At 39.9% G+C, this 25,536-nt stretch overlaps 1 protein-coding gene across 3 annotated transcripts; it reads right to left on the bottom strand.

Moving 5' to 3' along the window:
• Window positions 1-706: 706 nt before the first annotated feature.
• Window positions 707-23,988, bottom strand: tpd52 (tumor protein D52). Of its 3 annotated transcripts, none has more exons than XM_074612360.1 (6): window positions 23,834-23,988; window positions 9,360-9,487; window positions 8,079-8,227; window positions 7,463-7,531; window positions 4,107-4,155; window positions 707-3,050 (listed from the first exon to the last, which is right to left on the bottom strand). In XM_074612360.1, the coding sequence occupies exons 1-6, from the start codon at window positions 23,850-23,852 to the stop codon at window positions 2,922-2,924; spliced, it is 543 nt and encodes a 180-aa protein (XP_074468461.1). In that variant the 5' UTR covers window positions 23,853-23,988; the 3' UTR covers window positions 707-2,921. The 3 variants fall into 3 exon arrangements, with proteins under 3 accessions (XP_074468461.1, XP_074468460.1, XP_074468462.1); XM_074612359.1 differs by lacking the exon at window positions 23,834-23,988 and adding an exon at window positions 13,561-14,181; XM_074612361.1 differs by lacking the exons at window positions 707-3,050; window positions 4,107-4,155; window positions 23,834-23,988 and adding an exon at window positions 13,561-14,196 and having other exon boundaries at window positions 7,459-7,531.
• Between the last annotated feature and the right edge of the window lie 1,548 nt (window positions 23,989-25,536).

Here is a 25,536-nt window from a genome sequence, read left to right as displayed (position 1 = left end):
TTTTGGCCATAATTGTGCAGCCCTATTCTCAATAATCTCTTTCTATATATATTATATACTCATAACAGTATCAGACACAATTACTTTAACTGAAGATGGCATGAATACTGTACTGTATTGTAAACAAAATGCAGTATATTGCATTTAAAGTCCTCCTACAGGTGCATTCTGGGTGCAGGTGATTGATAATTGAGGGTGGTATTTCAATGGCAGTGTAACAAATAACACACACACTTTTAGTTGAATGATATGTCTAATGAAGATAATCGTAATGTAGTTATTTGCAAAAAAGTGTTGAGTTAATGGTTTCAATAATTGTCCCACAAATACCAGTTTTTGTGTCTTGGCAATTGAAAAACAAAACAAAAACAAACAGTGGGAGAGCTGATTCCCATTAATGTTCAGCCACTGGTCCACCAGCAGGGGAAGACTTGTACCAGGCCGGTCGGTCCTGCCTGAGCACAGGAGAAGTGTTAGGCACTTGTGTTAAATCCTTGTGTCCTCCGTTTGTGTACCAGAGGAAACCTTGGCCGTGTTCAGATTGGCTTCATTTGCCCTTCAAGCTTTATTTAACCACCATCAGTAGCCCTGTGCATATTAGACAACTATAGTGAGAGTGGCCGCTCAGTAGTTTAATAGTGTCTAGAACATAATCATATGAAGCAACATATGATTGTAAAGCCAACTCAAGAAAATGCTGAAGATGTAATGCTGATATTACTTTATTCACACAGTTAACATTCATTAAAGGTGTTTGATCTGTATGAAAGCAGCATTTTCAGAAAAGACTGTAAATCCTGCAGTTATCAAAAGAAGCAGATTTTTTATAGTTTTGTGCAATTCCTTAGAAACTTCTCAAAACACAAATAAGAGTAACTGGACTAAGAGTCCACAGCCTCGCTAGCAGCTCTGTGAGGCTGTGAGCTAAATGCTAATGCTATCAGGGTTATAATGACAATGCTAACATGCTGACTAAGCAGGTATAATGTTTATCATGTTCAACATCTTACTTTAACAGATTAGCATGCTGACATTCGCTTATTAGCACTTAACACAAAGGCTGATGGGAATGTCATCAGTTTTGCAGGTATTTAGTCATAAACCTAAATATTGGACAAATCTCGACCCGATGACGGCGCTTTAATTAAAAATTAAAGGATCCCCAAAGTTACTACAATTCATCCTGAGAGGGACATACATGTTAGTACCAAATTGTATGACAATCCATCCAATATTTGTTAAGATATTCAGTCTGGATCAGTGGGCTCCGGTCTGAAAAGTGAAGTCGATGCTGAAGTGCCTTAAACTTGCATTCTTTCTAATGTCCAGCAGGGGGCGACTCCTCTGGTTGCAAAAAGAAGTCTGATTGTATAGAAGTCAATGAGAAAATGAGCCTACTTCTCACTTGATTTATTACCTCAGTAAACATTGTAAACATGAGTTTATGGTCTCAATCGCTAGTTTCAAGTCTTCTTCAATACAGCATGATGTTCATTTAGTAAATTATGGTCCCATTTAGAGTTAAATAGACCGTAAAGCAGGGGATAGTTTAGGGCGTGGCTACCTTGTGATTGACAGGTCGCTACCACGGCGTTGTCCGTGTTTTTGTCTAACAACTTTAACCCTTTCACAGTGGGATTTCAGTTCATGAAAGTTAATAACATTTTTGTCGTCTAAAAACGCGAGTCCATGAACCAATGGGTGGCGGTGTTTCTAATATATTTTTTCTTATATACAGCCTATGGTCTGGATCAAAGTGTTGGACCAACCAAACTGCCGACAGACCGTCCATCCAGAGAAAAACATTGTCAAACTCGCACATTATAGGAAAATGAAGGTAAACCTACTCTTTTACACCATTATCCTGTATCAGTATACAAAATAACAGCCTGTGAGTCTCTTGCCTTGCTTTCATCTGTATCACAGAAAGGGGAGCGACTAGGTGTTACCTCCCGGGCAGAAACAATGGACAAGTGTTTAAATATTGACTCTGGCTCTGGAAAAGACACATTTATTTCACTCTCACCTCGGGTCATGGCTGAACCTTGACTGTGTGTTTGCTCTGCCTCGATCCTGCTGATCTTGGCTGTTTTCCTGTAACTATCCAAGCGCGGAGATCATTTTCTGACAGACTCTTTAACAATGGGGAAAAGGGATGTTTTTTATTCTGAAGTATGTTTTGAAATACCAGCTTTGGACACACAGTATCAGTAGCTCAGTGCTCAGTGCTGTGGGTTAAAGTATACAAAGTGTTGTACCTATATGACACAAAAAGGCATACATTCATATTCTGAACACAGTGTTAGACTACTTTATGATTGCGTGGTGTCTTAAAATTTATATAACGAAGAAAACGGAAAATAGAGGCAGACAAAACAAGTGCTTATTATAATAACTTTAACTTGTTTAAGTACAAATCCTTCTCTAATCATGTTCCTAATATTTCTATATATGTGCAATTTTTTTACTCTCAATATGTAAAATATGAAACAGTGTTAATGTGATAGAGAAAAATAAACTAGGAGCTTGTTTGGCATCTGAGCTTTGCTGGTTAGACAAAGACGGAGAAATAAGGAGTACAGGAGGAAAAGGAAAGGAGGAAAGGAAAGTCGTACAGCAGGGAGGATTTCTCCCACAGCGAGCCAGAATAGACTCAAACACATACGATCGACACGAGACCACATGCCTGCACCCATCCCATGCTTTCAGTTTCCACACCGGTTAACAAGTGAGCGCACGCGACAGACAAAAAAGATCAGACAATTAGATCACAAGCTGTGGTAAGTCACTTGTTTCCAATAAAGGGAGACTGGCACACAAGAGTTTAGGGGGCGGGGGTTGATGGTCCAGTGGTTAGAGGGGTCAAGTGAGGAGGGGGGACGGGTGGGAGGTCAGGAGGGGTCAGGCAGGTCAGGCAGGTCTCAGTTCATTGGCGTCTCTTGGGTGGGCAAGTCTTCATCAGGCTGACTGAGCAAAGAATCGGAGGGGGGGATGCCGCTTTCCGGCTCGCCAGAGTCACTGCTGGTGGACGCTGATGGACTCATCTTGATCTGATGCAGGGGGAGGAGAAAAGACGAGGAATAATTCAATTATTGACTCCCATAACTCAAGTTAACAATATGATTTAAACACACACACACATAAAACAACTAAATTCAAAATACAAATCTGTGGTAAAATTCGCAAAACTCAAGGTTCACTTAGTAGCTTTTTCTGGAGCTAAAATTTTAAATATAATGTAAAAATCAATAAACACAAAACGTCCTTCTATAAACAGATTTCAGCTCGTAAATGAAACTATATAAAGCGAGACCTATATAACTTTTGAAAGAAGAAATAACACAATCTTCCGCTTACAAATGAAAAGTTTAATTCACAAGCAACAAAACGCACCGTTGCTCAATTAATGATACTGAGGAGATTCTGCTGCTACAGCCTTAAGGGCCGTTCACATGCCGCGTTTTTTGCGCCCTCAAATCCATTGTTGTCAATGTAGACACGTGGAAGGCGCGCTCAAAAGCAAGAGGTGATTAGAAAGTGGTTTAAAAGGTGAATTCCTGTTTTTATTAACAATGGAGTGTTGATGAACGTCCGTGACCTCTAGGAATATTGGATAAAGCTATGAATAGAGATATTACATACTGATTGAAAGGATAATGTTTACAATTGACCAACTAACTAACCATAATATGTCTATAACTACATTCATAATCAAATTGACACATGTTCTATTACACAGACATGTGACGGTTATGGAAAGTTGAAGTTACATCTCATCTCTCGAACAATTTGACTACTTGACTCAGAGCAGCCGTCAATCATGACGTCTCAGCCCCTTTTTATAGCATCAAATAACTCATTAAAACCAAACTTGTCAGAAATATGAACACTTGAACATAGTACATCAGCGTGATAAGAACTACATAAAATGACAGAAACCATCTTTGGGAAAAAAGTATTTGATGTGTACTTTGACTTTTTAGTTTGGCTCATATCGCATCCACTAACATGGAGGGGGCGGGGTTTATGACCTATACTGCAGCCAACCACCAGGGGGTGATATAGGTGTTTTGGCTTCACTATACACAGTGTTTTTAATCAGTTACCTTCAAAGTCTCCACTTTCTCCTCAAATGACCTGAAAGTTGGTGCATTCCTGTGAAAGAAAAAGACACAAAACGACAAGATCACAGACTTTGTTAGACTATATCTGACGTGCTTATACACTCTACGAGTTTGGGAAAGTGGAGCTGCAGACAACAAGGAAGAAGGAGCAGGACATGACTGTAATCACACCTTTAGAGGTCAAGTTATCGGATACTCCACACAGACAATGCAGGATTTTAAACTGACCCCATTCAATTCAATATGATTTATTGGCATGAATGTAACAAGGACAATATTGCCAAAGTGTCACCTAATAATGAGGCATTCTACTCTGTAGCCACTAGGTGCTAAGAGGTCTCTGAATACATCTAGGCAGACTTTAAAGATTGATTCTGATTAACAGACGGCTGCAGAAACACAGATGGATGCTCAAGTTATTTGTTTATTATATTTTTGTTGGATAAAGGTCAACATGGTTGGCATGAATGTAATACATTTCACATTTTAATCTCACATAGAGCTGAAATGATTAATACATTAGTCTACTGACTAGGGCTGCAACTAATGATTATTTTCATTGTCAATTAATCTGTAGATTATTTTCTCCATTAATCGATTAGTTATTTGGTTTATAAAATGTCAGAAAATGTTGACAAATGTCCATCAGTGTTTCCCAAAGCCCAAGATGATATCCTCAAATGTTTTGTTTTGTCCATAACTCAAAGATATTCAGTTTACTGTCATAGAGGAGCAAAGAAACCAGAAAATATTCACTTTTAAGAAGCTGGAATTTTTTTTCTTAAAAAATTACTCAAACCAATTGATCGATTATAAAAAACATTTCTTTTTAATTTAATAGTTGAAAACTATTTGATTAATTGTTGCAGCTCTACTATTGACTATGGATTATCAATTAATTGTTCACTTTTTTGAGCAAAAATGTCAAAAATTTCTGTGGTTCTTGCCTCTCAAATATGAGCATTTTCTGGTTTACTTAGTCTTCTGTGACAGTAAACTAAATCTCTTTGGTTGCAGCTCTAATCTCACACACAAGATCAAAAGATCAAGAGAATTTGAGCGCAAAAAATTGGTGTAGAGAAAGTGGTGTGTGATAATACTTCATACCAGTAAAGTACACTGGACAGAACGTATTTTCCACGTTTCTGAATGTGGGTCTTTCCAGATTCACAGCTAACTGATGCTGCCTCTGGTTTCAACGATGCCTTTTTATCTCAAGATTTTTGCTTGGCCTCTGTCAGCTCGACGAAACAGAGGTCTGTCTAAGCAAGATTATAAAAACTGCAGCTTCACTGATAGCTCATAGTAGCTCTTAGTGGCGGTCGCTCACACTTGAGACATTTTTATACAATCCCTAACATGAAAATACAGAACTAACGGCAAACAAGTTTCTCTTTTCTCCAGTGTTGCACAAACACACTGTGCAGCTTTTTCCTCTTTCCTATTTCATTCATTAACACTCGTAGCTCAGAGGGCACCACTGTGTGCCAGACTCACATCAACACAAACTTCCCCTTACCTCATGGCAGGCATACTAGCTGAGTGTTGTATTGAGCGCATGCTATCCGACAGCATTATGGAGAAGAAAGGGGGGGTGTTAGTGGTCGTCTTTACATAGTGCAGACAGTTTTACACAGACAGAACAAAGAGAGAAAGACATGCAAACACAACAAACCCTCATTTGTTCTCCTATATGTTCAAGCAGCGAGTGCATAAATCCTATAAATCCTGCTTTATCCCATTAAGATTGATTGTGTATTAACACAGTGGGTGTGTGCTAATCCTGTGTATTATGGGGGGAATATCTTGTCATCAAACACACACACATACACACAAACACCCCCTATGACCCCTGTCAGGTCGCTCTTCACCACCCCACCCCCAAACCAGCTCTGTGTTGAGGCTCATCCGTGAGGCTGCACTTCTCAGCACACTGGTGCTTTGAGGGGCCTAATAATCTTGTTTGCGGCTCAGTAATCCAGAGAGAAGAAGGATGACAGGGGAGAAGACAGATTAGGATCTCAGCTGGAGCTATATCTCAGATGGAACAATCTGTTGCTGGGGTTTTAAGCCTCATTTAAGCAGGAAATATTAGCAATAATGTATATGAGTAGGCACTTTGAAAGTAGAATTTGAGGACAGAAAATCAATCCATTAGATCTATGGCTACCGTAATATATCCCTTTATGAATAAGGAGAAGATAATGGTAGTTGTGAAGTGTAATGTGATTAGAATGGGCAAAATTGGTTATTAATGGAGCTATCTAATGGCATCATCATATCAGACCCACATGTTATTACCGCTACATTTACACAGAAATAGGACTCTGGTTGCAGGTTAGTCTGCAGAGTTTTTACATTTTGTTCATGCCAAATAAAATAGAAGGAAGGAAAGAAAGTAAGAAAGAAATTGGAAATATTCAGAGACTGAATCTCCCAGCTCATCTAACTAGCACTTTGAGATCCCTGGGCAATTTCTAGGAAATAAATCATCAGCTTGCTCAGTGGAACAAAGGCTAATGTGGTTTCTCAAAGATTCAGTGCTTCACAAAATATCGTTCACTTTTAAAGGGGACATATCATGAAAAACTCACTTTTTCAGTGCTTGTGCACATACATTTGGGTATCTGGAGTTCCTACCGACCATAGACTGTATAAAATATGGACGTAGTCTCCGTGACGTCACCCATAGGTTTCTGAAGAGCCGTTGTGAAGCTCAAAGACCAAAAACGTTTTTGTACCAGGCTATAAACATGTTTATTTCTGCTGTAAAGTTGGGCATTTTATTGTGGGGGGTCTTTGGGGATAGACTCTGTTTTAGAGCCAGCCTCAAGTGGCCATTTGAAGAACTGCAGTTTTTGGCACTTCATTTCGCAGCACCGGAGGTTGCTGCTTGGTATCAACCCACAAACTGCGAAATAAGTGAACCCAGTCAGTTTTTTTGTGGGCTGTCTAGATCAGAAAACATGTGATTCAACAAGCCATTCAGATTTGGCTCCCCTTCCTATGTCACATGCAGGCTCATTAGAATATATCACCCACAGCATGAGAACTACCTTTGCAAAGGTGCACCATATTTTTCTCGCAAGCCAATCAGAGCAGACTGGGCTTTTTTCAGGAGGGGGGCTTAAAGAGACAGGCACTAAAACAGATCTTTCCAGACAGAGGGTGAATACAGGTATACTCAGACAGACAGTATGAGAGAAGTAAAGCATTATTTGAACTTTAAAGCATGTAAACATGCTCTAGTAGAAAAATACAAAAATACATGTGTAAACCTGGAAATGGGCACGATATGTCCCTTTAAAAGTCACATTGCTGTCTCCTGTCTGACTCACCTGACATCCTCGAGCTTCCGGGTGATGGCTGTCCCCACGTTAGTGAACGCTGCAGATGTCCTTTTATAGCTGAAAGACAGGAGGGGAGGGAGAAGAGATGGGGAGCAAAAAAGAGAGGATATGAAAGTGATGAAAAGAGACAGAGAGATCAAAGACTGAAGAGAGGCATCAAGGTCAGAGCTAAACTTCAATGTCTTTTTCATTTTAAAAAGCCTGAAAGCATCACAATGCTGCTCGTTTCCTGTCATATAAAACCCAACAGTTTCACTCCTGCTACAGGCAGCTTGTCAAGAGCACTGACGTCTTTTTTCCTCATTGTTCAGAAGAGAAAGAGCCTTCTCTCAATGGTGCTGACAGTTAACCATGTTCTCAAGGCATTCAGTACAGAAATAAATGAATCATTATCAAACAAGCAGCGGATGTATATGTTGGATAATAAAGCTGTTGTTCATGAGGTCAAAAGGACAAGCTACTATAGAGGGTATCTCATGAAAGGTGTAATTACCTATAATCAAGAGGCAAAAGTTTGACAGGCAAGGTTTCATAATGAGAAACCATGTAACAAGTGAAATATAGCAGGTCAAACGGCAGCATACTGCGGTAGGCAAGCACTTACGCAGAAGAGGTGGTGACATCCTGCCAGGTTTTGGTGAAATTCTGTTTCAGCTCATTGAGCGGTGTGATGTTCAGCTTCCTCTTAATGTCTGCCAACTGCTTCTCCTTGGCTGCCAGCACCTGGGACAGAGTCAGGATCTCATCCTCAACCTGCACACATACACATACCCACAGTTAGACACTTGTCAGTTTTTCAAGGTTTTAAATGTACATGCTATGCTTAACCTTGTCTTGTCTGACTATATATATCAGTTCAACTGGAAAAACCAAATACAGAGCGTAAAGGTTGAACTATAATGTTTATTTCCAAATAGAGCTGCAACAATTAGTCAATTTAATGAATTGGTTCATTGCCAGAAAATGTATCAGCAACTATTTGGACAAAATTGCAAAACATTCTCCGTCTGAAACCAGTTTCTCCAACGTGTGGATTTGCTGCTTTTCTCTATTTTTCATTGTAAAGTGATTATCTTTGGATTATGGACCGTTGGTTGGATAAAACATGACATTGGAAGATGTCAACTTGGACACTGGGAAATTGTATATAGAGGAGTAATGTCTACCTGACCAGAGAATGAAGTCACTCTCCCTCTGCGTGTGTTGTAATCAGAGCTTCTCTGTGCTTTGTTGACATAGCCAGTCGGCCGTGCATGCTTTTTAGTGCATGTGAGCGTGCCCCATTGGCTAGCTCAAAGCCGCTGCTCTGCACTGCGCTCATACGGCGGTTACAACTGATAACCCCGTCCCGACCGACACCATCGTCGCGGAAGCGTAGCACCCACCCTTTGGTTCCCCCTCAGGTAAACACTGTTAGCTCTGTCAGCTCTTTCGCCGTATTTTTGTTAGCGCTGTTAGCTGCGAGCTGCCGGCTCGCCATCGCTATGTTGACAGCCGTTGAGAGGCGATAGAAATGCTCCCGATCCCGTATTTAGCACTTCTTTCATCGCACTGCATTTACATGTGAATATAAAAGCAGTGGAAATACTGTCTGTAAGTGGTTGGATCAGCTACAGGGGCAACAAGGAACCTGAAATGAGCATCTTGTTGCTATGGAAGGCTGCTATGTGAACACAGCCTGGCCTTGAAATGAAAAGACACTCAAAGCATACATTACACATGTACGAGGTAACGCCAGACTCAAAAACAGCAGTCAAAGTGGTGTATACATATATTGTAGCCTTCTTTTGAAACCCTTATCCACTATTTGCAAGATCGGGTTCGACACCTGAGCTTGACTCCCTGAACTAAGACCCGTTTAATCCCTGATCCCTCCTGTCCTGACCTTGACCAACTCTTCTTGCAGCTCGTGCCGTTCTTCCTCTGTCATGACGGGAGGAGGGGTAGAGGGGCCGGCAACCACCACTGCGTCTTCTCCCACCTCTGGGACCGAGTCCGGATGCTGCTGGGAACCTGGAAGGTAAGATGAAAAATGTTAGATCCATCCGTACCTCTCACTTGGCATGTCATGCGTGTGCTTTGAGGCGGCAGAATCTCTCTCTTTTTTTTTTTTTTAAAAAGACACGATCACATGTTTGTGCCCATGTTTGCTGTGTGACAGTGAACAGGTGGTATGGGAAGGGAGGCTGATGTTGGCTGTCAAGCTCTGCTCAGCTGTCATGTTCCCCTGGAGGATGGTAGCAGGTGAATATGGGAAAGATAGCAGAGAGCAGGATTAGAAAAGTTAAGGATGCTAAAGATGCTGTTTGATGACGGGTGATAGCCAAGAGGGAAAAGCTCTCGCAGTCATATATTCACTCCACTCACATACAGTATACCGTGAGCACGCTTGTCTTTTGATGTTGCTGTCTCTGACAGAGCTGTGGCCAGTAGGAGCAGCAGTGCATCAATAATACAAAGAACTTTCTAGATGGAGACATCCTGGGCTCAGACAGCGTGAGAGAACAGAGCAAAGGAGAGGTTAAGATCCGTCAGTCAAAAGGACACTAGCGGGTGAGGATGTACGGGGCCAGAACTGAGCTGGAATAGGGACACAAACATGTCTCTGAAATCATTTTTATTCTTATCTGGGTTTTTCCCAGTATTCAGAGTAAAAGCAAAAAAAATATAGAAACAAATAAAAACATAGTATGGTGTAAAAAAAAAAAAAAAAGAGAGAGAGAGAAAACCCAAGAGTTAAATAAATAATTGTTGGGGGAGGAGACAAAAAAAGGAACTGATTGAGAACAAAAAATGGGTTTATACTGTCCCATTACCAGGGGGGAAGGCAGAATCCCCATGTAAAGACTGAGAAGAGGCTAAAATAGACCGGCAAATTAATTTCATTAAAGCATTGACCTTAACAAATATTGAACTTCTGAACCCACTAGAATCATGGAACTAGCAAGAAAATTAGGGTTGGCCTTGTGCATTGCCCATTGTAAATACAGTAGGAAGCTAAATAACGTTGTTTAATTGTCCAATTACCCTTAAGGCCGTTCGTTACACACGGGGCGTGACGAATAAACGACACAAAAGTGCGAAATACTCTCCTAGGAATATTATGTACAGTGTCTATGGCTTTTATTCTGAAAGGTAAGAACAGCAGGAGTGGATCTGGTCTGCACTGCACTTTGTTAAAAGTATTCATGACAAAAACAGTTCAAAAAACATATATTGACATGCAAATTAAACACACAAAATAAACACCCCCGGCATTTTAAGGCCCCTTAGAATGAACAAGAACATCTTGTTCTGCATATGCACGGTTGTTGTTGTTGTTGGAGATCATCTTAATCAGAAAATACAATGACATGCTAACAATGGAAATAATGCTTATTCACTTTGTCGCCGAGAGTTGGATGAGAGGATCGATACCACTCTCATATCTATCTGTAAAATATGAAGCTAACACTAGCAGCTAGTTAGTTTAGCTTTAAATCTGCCAACCAGCATCGCTAGGTTCTAGTGGTTTTGGCACCTTTTTCTCTCTTTCATATCGCTCTCTAAAGCTCCCAACACTTTTAAAAACATGAACTGAGACAGAATATTCGTCAAGGACAGAGATACCAAAATCACAAGCAATATATACTCCCACGAAGAATACGATACAAACATAATCTACTCATGAAGTTACACCAGTTCTCAGCCTTCCAATCACAAAGTGTTACCACAAGCTCAGGACTGGGCTGTGCCATTACTCGCTCTAACAATAAGTAATACCATGGGAATAAGAAGCATGGATTTTCCAACTAAAAATCAGTACATCATTTTACAGAGGAAATAGAGGCGGGCATTACAGTAATTAGGAGAGTGGGAATCACCACCCCCACTGTTCCTCTGAAGCGTTACACATCATCTGCCCTCGAGCTCTCCCCCACCCCCTCATATATCTTTCTCACGTCTTACATTTGCCCTCTCTTCCCATTACTGATGACACAGCAGTGCCATTTACACACACACAGACACACTATATAGACACACACCTGCTTACAGCGACAGAATTGTGTAATGGACACTTCCCCTCAGTCACTAAAAAGACAAATCCCCCTCCGTATTAAATAGTACTTTTATTTTGATAGCCTACTTTTTTGTGAGATTACAGTGAAAGTCCATTACCTCATCAAGGTGACACCTAGCATGAGTTATCTGCTGTGTACAATGTTGTAATACCTTTCTGCAGACAGCAATGTGAGATATGTACGTGTGAGTGTGGAGGTGCTGAGTGCGAGACAGAAGTTTTGATGTGGGTGTAGGCCAAAGTTTGGCTCGCTTTACCAAACTGCATACTCACCCACATTTCTGCCCCACCCCTCTGCTTTAGCTCATTTCCTCTTAGACCAACTGTAAGAGCCACTTAAGCACATACTGTATTTGTAACATGCTCTACCCAATGACCACCTAACTCTCTGTAGCTGTCAAAGCCATAACAGCTAATTAGAAAAACAGGCCTGAGAAACAGACTGCCAGCTCATAATTATCTCTTCTTTTGTGATAACGAGTCACAAGCAAAGCTCAACAATGGTTTAGGTCAGCATGACTAATGAAGCCTAATCATCATTATAGTTGGTACTTTGTTATTGTGACTCATATCTGATTTATACTCCTGTGCGCCTATGTGGGCTGCTCTTGCGTACGCTAGGCATACATACATAGTACTGCGGCGGATTGCATGTAGCATGTAATTACTTTTTGATTTGGACCCGAGGTTTCCAAGTCCTTTGTCAGGTCGTCTTTAATTTATATAATAGACGTGATTCAATAGTTCCATATAAATTTGGCCAAACACTACTCCATGGCTGGGAAAAAAATGATGGAAGAGTGGGATGATGAGGAGGAGCTCCAGTGCCTAGAATTAATAAGGTTGTTGTTGCAACGGATGTGAGGCACTTGTCCGGAAATCCCACCTCCCGGCTCTGATATCAATCAGATTTCTTATTGGTGCCCGGACCGTAGTCACATTTTTCAGGAGGTGCGCAGCGCAGAAGTATAAATTAGTCACATGTGGAATTGGTAGATTATTTTCTTTAGTCTGGACGCTCGGTTTCTTTTATTTTTAATTAAAGTAGCCTATAATACAATCTTACAGTTAAAATAAAATGACAAGACTGAAAATTAAAATTATAGATGTGTCTATGATCTGATCTCCTACATTCCACCTTCATGCACTAAAACAAAACAATAAAAGCTTTTCCTTTCCTTCTGATGCAGTGTGGCAGAGACACTTTTAAGACAACGAAGCAGTCTGCACGGCAGAAAGTCACACTAGATTTGTTATGAAGACGTTTGTGACTCTCTCCAATCCAAAGCGGATGATATGGAACAAGGTGTTGAGATAGTCTTAGACAGAAACTCAGCAAAGGTACACCCAGCTGCCACCCACATGTGGTTCTGACATACTGTACAATATACACTTGACTTATTCAACATCATATCAGATATTACACTTCTGATAGTATGTGGTCTCAAATTCCTACATTTCTACAAAATGAATGGCAGTCACCTTGAAAGACAGTTCAACATTGGACCCCAAAAGCTACGGCAACACCTTCCTAGCATGAAATAATCACAATTTAAAAATGTCAGAAAGCACACACAGTAAGGAGCAGACCAATGTCACACAAATCTTTTCCAATGCACCAAATTCACCAAAAGTTTTTGGCCATCTTGTTATCCATAAATATTAAGAGATGGAAGTAATTTGAGCCCCCTATGTTTTCAAAATTGAGTAAAAAAACACACTGATGAAAGCAAGATAGATGAGATCATTTGATGCACTGGACAAGAGTTGTACAATGAAATAATCATGACCATAGCAAAATGAATTGAATCTCATTCAGAAGTATAATTAGTCTGTTAACTAAATGAAGGTAAACTGAAAATTGGCAAAAGATGCTGTCACACAAACACACGCACATGCCACCAAATTCTTCCCATCTAATTAACCAAACCCTTGTATTGTCTTTCTGTCCAACACACACACACAAACACACACACACAGTCATCACATCCTCCGCCCGGCCTCTCCCTTTCCTCCTTGTGATTACCTCTGCTTTTGACAGCTGGCGAGCTGGGCGGCGTGTCGCTGTAGGCCGGGGAGAGGTAGAGGTAGCTGGCGTTGACTCCTTGTTCAAAGTCAAAGGGAGAGTGGTATTCCTCCAGGGGCTCCATGTTTACAGCTTGTAGTGTGTGTGTTGGTCGGAGTGACTCCCCACCTCCCGACCGCCACCACCACCACTACCTCCGCAAAGCCAGCCAAGTGCTGATTGTCTGCATGTGATCCAGGCGCGTGCTGTCTCCTTGTTTACAGCGTCCTGGACTCTTGTGGTGTGTGTGACAGAGGCACAATATCCAAGTGTGTGTGTACGTGGAAGGAGGTTTTGTATTAGCTTTCAGGTGGTCAGAGAGTGCGAGTGAGAGTACAGTGAAGCTGGATTTCCATGCTCTGTCTCTGCAGCAGGCCAAGGCGTTGTGAACCAACCCTCTGCTCCTTTCTTTCTGTTAATAAGTTACCTGTCCCGTCAAGCAGCTGTTACACACACACGCCCTCTTCCTCTCCACCGTAATCCCAAAGGTCACTCCGTCAATCCGTCCTCCAAACATTAATTTGTGCAATCAGTGCCGTTTTCAGATGCTAGCCACTGTTAGTGGAGCCGGTGCTGTTGCGTGACACTCCGGTTTCAATACTCTCAGGTCTCTCTGTCAGTTCTCTCCCTCCCTCACTCTACTGTCATCCAAGGAGGAAATAAAAGAGGTCCCATTTGTGTGGGCAGGTCACATGATGTGTGTGTGTGTGTGTGTGTGTGTGTGTGTGTGTGTGGTGTGTGTGTGTGTGTGTGTGGGGGGGGGGCATTAGATGAAAAGCATAATCTGCAGTGTCCCAGATTACAGCGACGCGCTAATCCAGGGTGGCCAGTCCAGCTTGGAGCAGCAGTAATGCTAGTCAGCTACAACGGAGGGAGAGGAGGCCAGAGGCTACACTTGCTATTGTGTGTGCGTACTTCAGGAAAAGTGCTCTGTGTGTGGTAAAGAGAGCATGTACATATACACGGGCCACTGTGTGTGTTCATATTAGAGCTACAACGATTAATCGATTGACTAATCGATCAACTATTAAATTAATCACCAACTATTTTGGTAATCGATTAATCAGTTGGAGTATTTTTTTCAGGAAAAAAAAAGTCAAAATTCTCTGATTCCAGCTTCTTAAATTTGAATATTTTCTGGTTTCTTTAGTCCTCTATGAAAGTAAAGTGAATATCTTTGAATTGTGGACAAAACAAGATATTTGAGGACGTCATCTTGGGCTTTAGGAAACACTGATTGACATTTTTCCTCATTTTCTGACATCTTATAGGCCAAACAAATAATTGTTTAGTCAACAACAAAAAAAACTGATTAGTCAACAATTAAATCAAAAAATATATTTTTATTATCAATCAGATTAATCGGTTGATACATAAAATATTAAATCTATCAGAAAATCCCCATATCTGATATATTCAAAATTGTTTGTTTTGCCTGTCCAACAGTTCAAAAACCCACTAATATTTATTTTAATATAACAGAAGACAAAAAAACAACAAATATTTAAATTTGAGAGGCTTTAAACAGTGAAATTCTGTCATTTTTGCTTAAAAAATACTTAAATGATTAATTAATTATCAGTTACAATGACCCATGTCAGATTATAAACCTAATAAATAAAAATAGCATCTAACTGTAATATTTTATATAACTAAAGCAGCACTATAGCGCAGTCGTTAGCTTTTAAGATAATGTCCTATGATTATTAACAATTAACATATTCTGTAGGTGTGTGACAATGTAGCCAGACTGCTCCTGTCTGTACCTTTAACTCACACACTTACTTATGTTTGTTATTTTCTATACCGTAGATAAGCAAATGTACACGGCATAAATGTACATGGTATACCGTTTTTATACCGTTACAACCGTAGTCGGCATACATGTTATTACATCATTATCACTGGGTCACAAGAACACAGTATCTAACCACATAAAACATCTAATTTTTCCCCCACAAATTCTGAAAGTAGTCTTTATGTAATGTCACACCAAAGCGTTTAAAGGAGAGGTATGAGGCAGGAATTCAAGCTACATGAAGAGAGGAAATATGCAGGAATAAGTCATGTATCATTCCATTCAAAGGCATTCAAAGGAGTATCAATAGACAGCAAGCGTGTGCAAGCACCTGCTGATACTCTCAAGGCTGCAGTGAAGTGGAAAAGCAGCCTGGTGACATTGCAGCACTAATTTTATTGGATTTAGCTGATTTTAAATGCTACAAAGGATTTATAGTGTAGCTCTGTAGACAGTATGAGGTTTGGAAGGAGGTAGAGACTCATCCTGAGCATAAAAGGAATCAGAAAGGGAAGGTACAGCAGAGCTGTATGAAATCAGGATTATAGTAAATTCCTAGTAGGAAGCATGACTAAAATTCAAATGTAAATTTGTCCTAAGATTATTCTGATATCTTCGGAAACAGGGATGTCACGATACCAGAAGTTTAGTAGTCGATACCAATACCAGCGAAATTCCACAAATCGATACCACAGTAAAAAACAAAAGTAACATAATAAATCCCATGTATTCAACATCCAATCCTTACTTACTCCTAACATACTGGTTTACCGAGTACCAAGTCGAGTATTAGTAAGTATCAGATTAGCCTTTTTCTGTACACTAACTTCCTTCCACCATTCCTCTGTGGTTAAGAGCCAGACAAGCATGTTTGTGTGTTCTTCTCCAGGAAATACTTCACATTAAGAAGCACTTGGGGACAAATTCCACAATCGACTGTGTCAAAGTGAGGAGAATAGAGTTTTCAATTTTAAAATGAAGGTGTGTGTACTATAAAATATATGAAAGGTTGACATTTTTTATATACAGAAAGACAGAAGTGATGTTGTTTGTACAATCCAAATCATTTGGGTCATGCAAGGCAAACATGCAAGGCTATAATGTAACTGTGCTGTGTCCTGATCTGCAGAGTCAGGCTTCATTGCACTGTGCTTTCATTCAGCAAGGTCAAAGCCCAGGAAGTGACACACATACAGACACTCATCGCACAAACTATCGAGTATCAACATGCACTCTGCATGCCCTAAAATAGGCCCACGTCAAGGACAATGACTCCTTCCCAACATCTTTCCTCTCTTGCCCTTCAGATTTGGGGTCTTTTGACTCATTTTTGTTAGGAAGCAACAAAATTGTGTATCAGTATTAAGTCTCACATGGATATATTCAACAAAACCAAGCACACATGCACACTAGTCTTTCCATCCTACTCCATCCAGAGGCCCCCTTTTCACAGTAAAAAGACACATCTTTTTACAGTAAATGTGAGACATCATTAGAGTGAGACTGCATTATTCTGAGACTAAATAATACAGTGGCAAAATAGGTTCATTTGCAAAATCATGTTTTTTCATGTGTGTGATCCAGGGAATTTCAATCATGGTGTTGGGTTATTTTGATAAAATATCTCAATTTTAAAAAAATGTAATTTTGATTTATTGTTGTGCACTCAAGGGATTATCAATCAGGCTGGTGTTGGTTTGTTCATTTTAAGAATGGCTTTTATCTGTTTTTGCAAGTGAACACTTTGATTATTAATGGTGAGGTACATTTTTTTAACTTAATCAATACTCAACATAACTTCCACTCTGCAGCCCTCCTGACCTGTGGATCCACTTATTCAAGAGTGACACTGGATTCATGTGACATTTGTTAAAGAAAATCACTGGTGCGGTTGAATTGGATAAATGGTTTGAATTAAAATTCCATCAAAGTCACAGATTTGTTTTTTCATCTTCTTCTTTCTCGTTCTTGGATTATTTATTTGATTTATGAACCAAGAAAAGATAGTAGCAGCAACATCCAAACAACCCATAGCAGCCACCCAGACTGTAACCAGGAAAAACATTTTCAAGTGGTTAATGAAGCACCGCATGAGATCCATTACCTTCCTATTCATGGCACACCCTGTCACATGATTAGCCTAAAACAAGAATCATGGGACATGGATGACTGGGGACGCAGCGAGAGTGCCCACAAAGTTCACATGACATGGTGGTGGACGGTGGTTTTACAGTGGCACGACATGACGTCTGCTCTAAGCCAGCCGGCTGCTGGCTGTAATTTTAAATTTACCATGGAGACACGAGAGTGGTATCAGTCTGCTCATCTAAATCTCGGCAAGAAAGCGAATGAGCATATTCTTTAAAATGTTGAACTATTCCTTTAAAAACAAGGGGAACATACTAAGTCAGGTTCATTCTTCAGACACAAGCTCTGACATATGCAGACTTATCCCTAATATATGGGACCCTGATGTTGAAGAAGAAGCCTGTTCTCTTAGTTAAAAGAGTTTCCCTCATACTATGTGCACAGTCCCCCAACTGGCACTTCATGGCTGCAGTTTACAGCCATGATATTATAAGAAGGAATAAAAGAAAATCTCTGCAATAATAATACAGTAGGACCTACTTTGTTTCAATCATCTCAGTTGGGCTCATGTTCAAGATACTCCCGCCAGCTATTATTAATATTATTATCAAAAAATTTAAAAAATAAAATAAAATTCCCCCCCTGTGGCCTGTGCTTTACCTGGATTAAATATGTTGACTACCTTGTTTCAAAATATATCCTTTAAAAAAAACAACTGAGTTGAGGTAAAATAGCAAGAAAAGAGAAGAGAAGAGAGAAAAATAAGGAGGATTTCAAAACCAAAGCTGGGGTCTGGGGGTCCTCCCCCAGAAAAAATTGAGTTTCAGAGACTTTCCTGAGTTGCTGAGGTGACTTTTAAAGAATGAAAATAACAAAATAATAAGTACACTGCAACAGCATTTGTTTTTGTTAAATAGGCCTACTTTTAATTCTCAGGAAAGAAAACTGAATAATTCGCCCCTCTGGCGTGAACTTGTGTGAATCTCTGGTATAAACTAGGCTAATATATTCATTAGTTTTCATTCATTCATTTTTTGCCCCTGCTTGAGTATTTCTTTCTCTGTACTGAAGGCCCTTTCATGGTACGTGTCCACAGGGGTGTGTTTTATCATTGGACACTTCATGGGCTGCCACGAGACACAAGGCACTCGGCACCTGATTGGACGAACTCAACTCAACTTTATGCAAATGAGAAGCAGCCAATGTGACGGCCCGTCTCTCGAATCACGCCGCCACGCTACCAGAATGAATTGCCCGGCTGCTACATAGACAATGAATGAGAAGCGTGGAATGGACGGAGGCTGTGGACACGAACCATCAGACATAACGCGACAACGACACCGCTGCGCTATGAAACACGTTATTTCCAATGGTTTGCGCCACGCTATGCCAACTTTGCTATGATGCTGTGGTATGCGCGCGAGTGCAGCTCAATGCACGCCGCGGTGTCGCAAGCAGCTCTCCTCTGCCGGGAAAAGACATTTGGTGTAGCTCTATTGCTGTCCGTGTGGAAACAGTAGGGCTTATACACGCTGTTCAGTGCCAGAAACACGTTGAAATAACAAAAAGGAAAAAAAAAGAAACGGTGTAAAACATTGCCATAAACTGGGAGAAATGCAGAACAATTGTGACCCCGGGAGGAAATGAAAAACAGGAGTCTCCCGGGAAAATCGCGAGGGTTGGCAAGTATGGAAAACTGTCTACAGTGATGTGAACAGAAAACAATACAGAAAGATGTAGAAAATGGGGCCTGAAATTCCAGTCTCTCTGGAGTCAGTAGTTAGGCCTACAGCAGTTTGTCAGTCTCATTTATCAATATCTATTCTAGTGCTTCTTTGAAAAAGTGATTGATTTAAAAAAAAAAAAGGGACTAAATGACAAATGAAATCTTAGGTTATTAAGTTATTTAGGGTTCATAATTTATACACCCACTATGCTCTATTTGACAGTGAGGCCCAAAGTTTCTCTCTACAGTGTCATGTTGAAAGATACTTAGTCTGATGCAGCCAGACAGGTGAGACCTGTGCTTGGCCAAATCTTACACCTTAATGAAAAATTCTCCATAAAGAAGAAGTTAAATGACGAGGAAGGAAATGGCCACTGCAAAATTTGAGCTGACAATTTCTACAGTTTCTTCTTTGTGTTACAGAAAGACTATTAAAGACTGCATTTTAATGCAACATGAAACAATTTAAACAAACACGACATGTATATAACTATAAGTAGCTTTGTATGCAACTATATTCGGGTTATAAAAGGTATCTTGTTGTAATTTCCATTACTCTCTCTTGTCATTGCTGCAGTAAACTGAGCATAGGGCAAAAGCTTTAAAGGGTGAGAATATTCAACCCATTATATAGAACATAGGGAACATTTTAATCATACACCACATTTGCCGCTTTTCATTTATGCAACAATCATCTCAAAGATGAAAGTTTTCAAATAGACAGGGGGATTTCCCTTTAATCTTTGAGATGAAATGTGCAAATCTGCTGACACCAGTGAACCTGCAGGTTTTCTGGTTAGGCTAGGCGCTTTGAGTAGTAGTTTTTGTTCAATAATGGCTCACATCAAACCCTTCAAGAGCTCTTTTTAAAACGACTTGTGACAACCATGTGCAGACAGGCATGTATTTTTGATAGGGCTGTCAATCAATTGAAATATTTAATCATGATTAATTGCATGATTGTCCATAGTTAATTGTGATACATCGCAAATTAATCTCACATTTTTTATCTGTTCAAAATGTACCTTAAAAAGGGAGATTTGTCAAGTATTTAATACTCTTATCAACATGGGAGTGGGCAAATAGTCTTGCTTTATGCAAACGTATGTATATATTTATTATTGGAAATCAATCAACAGCACAAAACAATGACAAATATTGTCCAGAAACCCTCACAGGTACTGTATCTAGCATAAAAAATAATTATGCTCAAATCATAACATGGCAAACTCAAGCCCAACAAGCAACAACAGCTGTCAGTGTGCTGACTTGACTATGACTTGCCCCAAACTGCATGTGATTATCATAAAGTAGGCATGTCTGTAAAGGGGAGACTCGTGGGTACCCATAGAACCAAGTTTCATTCACATATCTTGAGGTCAGAGGTCAAGGGACCCCTTTGAAAATGGCCATGCCAGTTTTTCCTCAACAAAACTTAGCGTAAGTTTGGAGCGTTATTTAGCCTCCTTACCGACAATATCTTCACTTCACTAAACCATTAAAGTATTATTATCACGTTAACTTTAACAGCCCTAGTACATAGTTATTGCTATCCTTTACAGTGCGGAAAATAAGTACTTTTTTAACTTTTCACTGTGCAGCAAACCCCACAGCTATGATGGCCACCAAATATTCAGTCATGTAAAAATGCAAAAGCACTTTTTAGGATAGTTTAATTAGACAGGGCTGGATAATAAATCCATTTTTTAAATTTTGTCAGTAAGATTTTGAGGATTGAGTATGTTTTTGTTCTAGCGAAAAACATTTCTACCACAAACAAGTCCGCTGTGGGCTACATGGTTTGACGGTTGTTATCTGTGACAGACTTCCTCTGGCTGTGCACACAGCTGAAAGCATCCAGTTGTGCCTCACTGAAATCTAATAAGACAAAAATGTTGGCCACTATTCGTGATCAATCTCATTAGACAACTGCATTTGAAAAACAAGATAGATTGGGAAGCCTGACTGTCTCAATTTTGGAACATCTGATTTGAGCAAAGGCCACCTAGGCACACACAATCAGAGGAGAGCAGACTCCCCTCACCTGACAGCTCCTTTGAGAACCACCACTAATTATGCTCGCTGACCTTCCTCCTTCTAAAACCTGCTAACCTCGCTCCTTCTCATCTGCCGTCTCTGAGCAGCTGTCAATCACTCGTAAACTCGCGACCAAAGAGTCAAACTACGCGATGAGAAAGTTTGTGACCCGGCCGCCATGTTGAGATCTGTTGAGGAAATACCAAGCACCGCCCACCAGCCGGAGCAAACTTTCTAATTTTACAGCTAAACAGTACACTACAAGATGTTTCTGAAAACATTTGAGGTGAGAAATAGGCATTACAGTAACAGAATATTGATTAATATTTGATTAGCGCTGCATAGTTTGACCGTTTGATCGGAGTGCGCGAGTGACTGACAGCTGCCTCCGTTGAATGAACAGCCAATAGGAATGCAGTCACGGGCTTGATTTTTTAAAGCCTGAAAACAGAGCCATGAGGAGGTACAGAAGTCTAGTTTTCTCAGAACATTTGAATTACAATATGCTGAAAGGTTATTATGGGATTTTTGCCCAATGATGCCAAAAACTACTGCAGTTTTAAGGAACATCAATCACAAAAACTTAGCCACAGGGTACACGATACAGAAGAAAATTAGTTATTGCACCTGTTTGTTGAGGGCAGTGATGGAAGAGGGCATAAAGCTCTTAATGTAGCGTACATTTTCACAGATCAGAGATCTCTATCTGCAGCCGGATGGGAGCAGAGTGAAGCAACAGTTCAGGCCAGAGTAGCTGGGGTCATGGGCTATGTGCTTTGCGTGTGATGGCAGTGTCAATGAGGGCTGGGAGGTTGGGAGAGAGACCAATGACCAATGAAATACTGGTGACTGAGCAGGCTGTAATCCAACAGGTGACAGTGACAAGAACGCAGGTAGAGCTACCATGGCGACCAGCATAAAAGCATGACAATAAAGTGAACTTACTTCAGGGTCTGTTGCCATGAGAGTGTGACGATAAAAAAAGGAGAACTTATCAGTTCCTGTGAGGAACAAGGAAGGAACAAAGAAGGATGAAACTTCTGCTATATTAGGTCACATATCTGTTTCTCTATCTGTGCTTTCAAGGCCACATAAGGAACCTTAAAGAGCTACCACAAGACAAGATATTTGCTGCTTTAACTGCTGGTGCATCAGCTGCACAGACACGGCAGAAAATAATGTAATGTGTTAAAGGAAAACCTTGAAGGTATAGGCAAAGCATAGAGAACCTACATTACCAAAGAGGAACCATGGTCACAAGACAAACAGCCAGACAAGCTGCCCCTAACTAATAGTGACTAAGAGACAATTTGCTTAAAAATACATTGAGATGACATATAGACTGACAGGGTTGTCTGACCAACACAGACCTCATTCAGTCTGATATTAATAAGCACACATTATCAACCAGTAACAAGTTACATCTGTCAATATATAAAATATGCTGCACCTTTTTAACCTTGAGGCCAAAAAACACAAAATACAACAGGCAGACATCAGGAAATTACATTTCTGCAGGGGGTTGAAGAATGTGTTTGCTAAAGGGAAATGAGGTCAGGGCTGTGCCTTGTTTACCTGGCATCCCCTTGAGGTGAAAAAACAAACCTCTGTCATTTGCTTCTTTCCATAATAACTACAAGGCCATGTTATGCTCAAATAAATTACAAGAAAAGAGAGTTTTTGATCAACTAAAACTGAGTCTTACAAGCAAATATTTAATTAATTGAGCAAACACATGCACTTGCCTGAGAAGCAGCTAGGCAAGTACACAAACCTGGAGGATGTGTAGAAGTGGTGTAGAAGTATGGGAGAGCAGATGGCTGCCTAGCAGGAATGGAAATGTCCAGATATGTGTAGGAGAGGAAGGGAAGCAGGACTGGTAGGTACGATGCATTCACAGCATACCTGTGGTTCATGCACTCACCTCCTCTCCTTTTTATTAAAATACTTGGCAGTCAGTCCCACACATGTGCTAGAGGCCTGTTTGACCTCACTAACAAACCTCACAGCTTCCCAACACCGACTGATAGGACTGTGCTATTTCCAAAGTAACCATATTTATGTTCAAAAAAGGCAGGGTGGCTTGACTAGAACAGGTATAAGTGGGGACATTTATAGAAAACATGTAATAAGCTGTCAAACCAGGTGTAACCTGCTTGTAAAAGGTTAAGTTCTCAAATACAGAGCATGGTTTTCACCATACCTCAATTTGATCAAATCTATGCCAAATGTACCTTTTGGTGTCAAACCTCTGGCACAATTATGGTTTCCTTTAGTGACAACTTCCTCGTTTATTTGCTGAAGTAAAGTTGGCTCATCTTCTGGTTAAATGTTGGAACAAATGCTGTGTAATATTATACTTCCGTGATAGTTTTGGTAACTATGGTGTATTAGAAAGATTAATTTCTTTTAAAAAGTCACAAAAAGCGCATTTTATTTGGGTTTGAAAAGTAGCATATGTTATCAACTAGCTAACTTTGCGCACTAGTTTGCTATCTTTCATGTGACACAAAAGTAGTTAGAAAACGTTTTTTTCGGTAGCAACACAGTCACAGTCACTGAGAGACATTTCAGCAAATCATTACCTTTCTCTGCATCCTCCATGGTGCTGTTGAGCGTAGTTTCTGGTAGTTTTGTACGTCCAGAGTCTGCAGGTTGTTCACTTAGTGGCTGCTGCAGATCTTCCTGCTCTCTCTCTCTCTCTCACTCATGTTGCTAGGCAGCTCGTCGTGCGTGCGCGGGGTGGGGTTCGCTGTGACGTCATCACGCTGCAGTGTAAACAGAGGCGAGCACGTGGATCGAGTTTTACACCGTCAACAAGGCAGAAGCTGCATGACAACGACACGTCATTACTGGCTTGTTATTGTTTTTTTTAACATACATATCTGTCATATATCTCAGTTATACATAGTTATATATATATATATTTCCTGCTACAATGTAGCACAAATGAAGAATTTTGGAAAAAAAATTTTTTTAAAAATGAAATGTAAACTCCAAGATTTTGATTCCCTCTCTGACCAAAATAAAATACAACATCTACTTGGAGAAAATAGTGTCATCGCCATAGAAGCTGCAGGATATGTCAGTGCATGTCACAGCCTAAGAGACAACCACAACAGCAACACATAATAGATGTAACTCACACTCTGCCTATTTATTTACTCCTCAACTTCATGTTTTTTTTTGTTTTTTTTTACATTTATCCTTTGATATTGCAATATATTGTTATTAATTGTTTTTTATTTGTTTGTTTGTTTTATTGACACAACAAACATTAATTACATCTTTATTGTTTTCTTCCATTTTACATGCATGTTCTTTTTAAATATCTATATATTGTAATTTGCTTAATGAATTGTATATATGTATATTTATGTTTTTGTTTTTATTTTCTTCTTTTTTTATTTTTATTTATTATTGAATTGACGCTTTGGCAATATATCACCTGACAGTCATGCCAATAAAGCAAATTGAATTGAATTTAATTGAATATAGAATGGTAGTGAAATACTTCACACTTCTACACATGTAAATAGCCTACAGCATTAAGTGATAAAGAGGCAGGACTAGTTAAAAAATAATACAGAAATCCTCTGTTTACACATCATACATAGAAAAGCTTTTGATCCCAAGGAGAGACAGTTATATGTAGATAAAGTTTTAACCTGCTGTAATTGTGCACAGAAGACACAACATAACTGGAAAGCATGCTTGGAATGCAGCTTTTATGTGCTTTTTTAAATATTTTTGTTGAGTTGATATTATTGTATACATTTTTGTTAATGTCACATTTATGCTTGCTATCCTAATCAGTTTCTATTTATCATTTTTGTTTAGCAGTTGCCAATGACATATCTCTGGAATGAAGTAAAACTAGTGGCTGTAGCCAGTCCAACATATCTATGTTTTGAAAAATGTCTTTCTTAATAGAAACACTGGAACTTGAATATCATGCGATATCTTAGGGGAGTTCATACTGAACTGGACTATCAGGTTTTATTCCTGCACATAATGACATCACCACCATTTAATAAATAATACTTGTAGTCAATGATTTATTACTGAGCTGAAGGCCGCAACTCAGTCACTGATACCTCCAAGGCCCACTCATTTATTTCACACCTGACGGAATAGTTCCTATTCAGTGCAGGGAAATTAAATTTGTCAAATTCATTCTGGTGTTTATGTCAATTTGATAGCCAGTAGACTTGATACACTAATTGTACACAGCAGGCCTTATTAGACCCTTGGGAATTTAACCATTACAGTGGGAGATACAGCCCCC

The sequence above is a fragment of the Sebastes fasciatus genome, chromosome 17 (assembly GCF_043250625.1).
Source record: "Sebastes fasciatus isolate fSebFas1 chromosome 17, fSebFas1.pri, whole genome shotgun sequence".
Classification (NCBI taxonomy): domain Eukaryota; kingdom Metazoa; phylum Chordata; class Actinopteri; order Perciformes; family Sebastidae; genus Sebastes; species Sebastes fasciatus.
Note: the sequence above shows the minus strand (reverse complement) of the source record. Positions and strands in the feature narration are given on the sequence as shown.

Coding starts and splice junctions, on each gene's coding strand:
- tpd52 (XM_074612359.1), bottom strand. CDS start 13,684: ATGGAGCCCCTGGAGGAATACCACTCTCCCTTTGACTTTGAACAAGGA. Junction 8,228..9,359: donor TGCAAGAAGAGTTGGTCAAG/GTCAGGACAGGA, acceptor GTATGTGTGCAG/GTTGAGGATGAGATCCTGAC. Junction 7,532..8,078: donor GATGTCACCACCTCTTCTGC/GTAAGTGCTTGC, acceptor CCTGTCTTTCAG/CTATAAAAGGACATCTGCAG.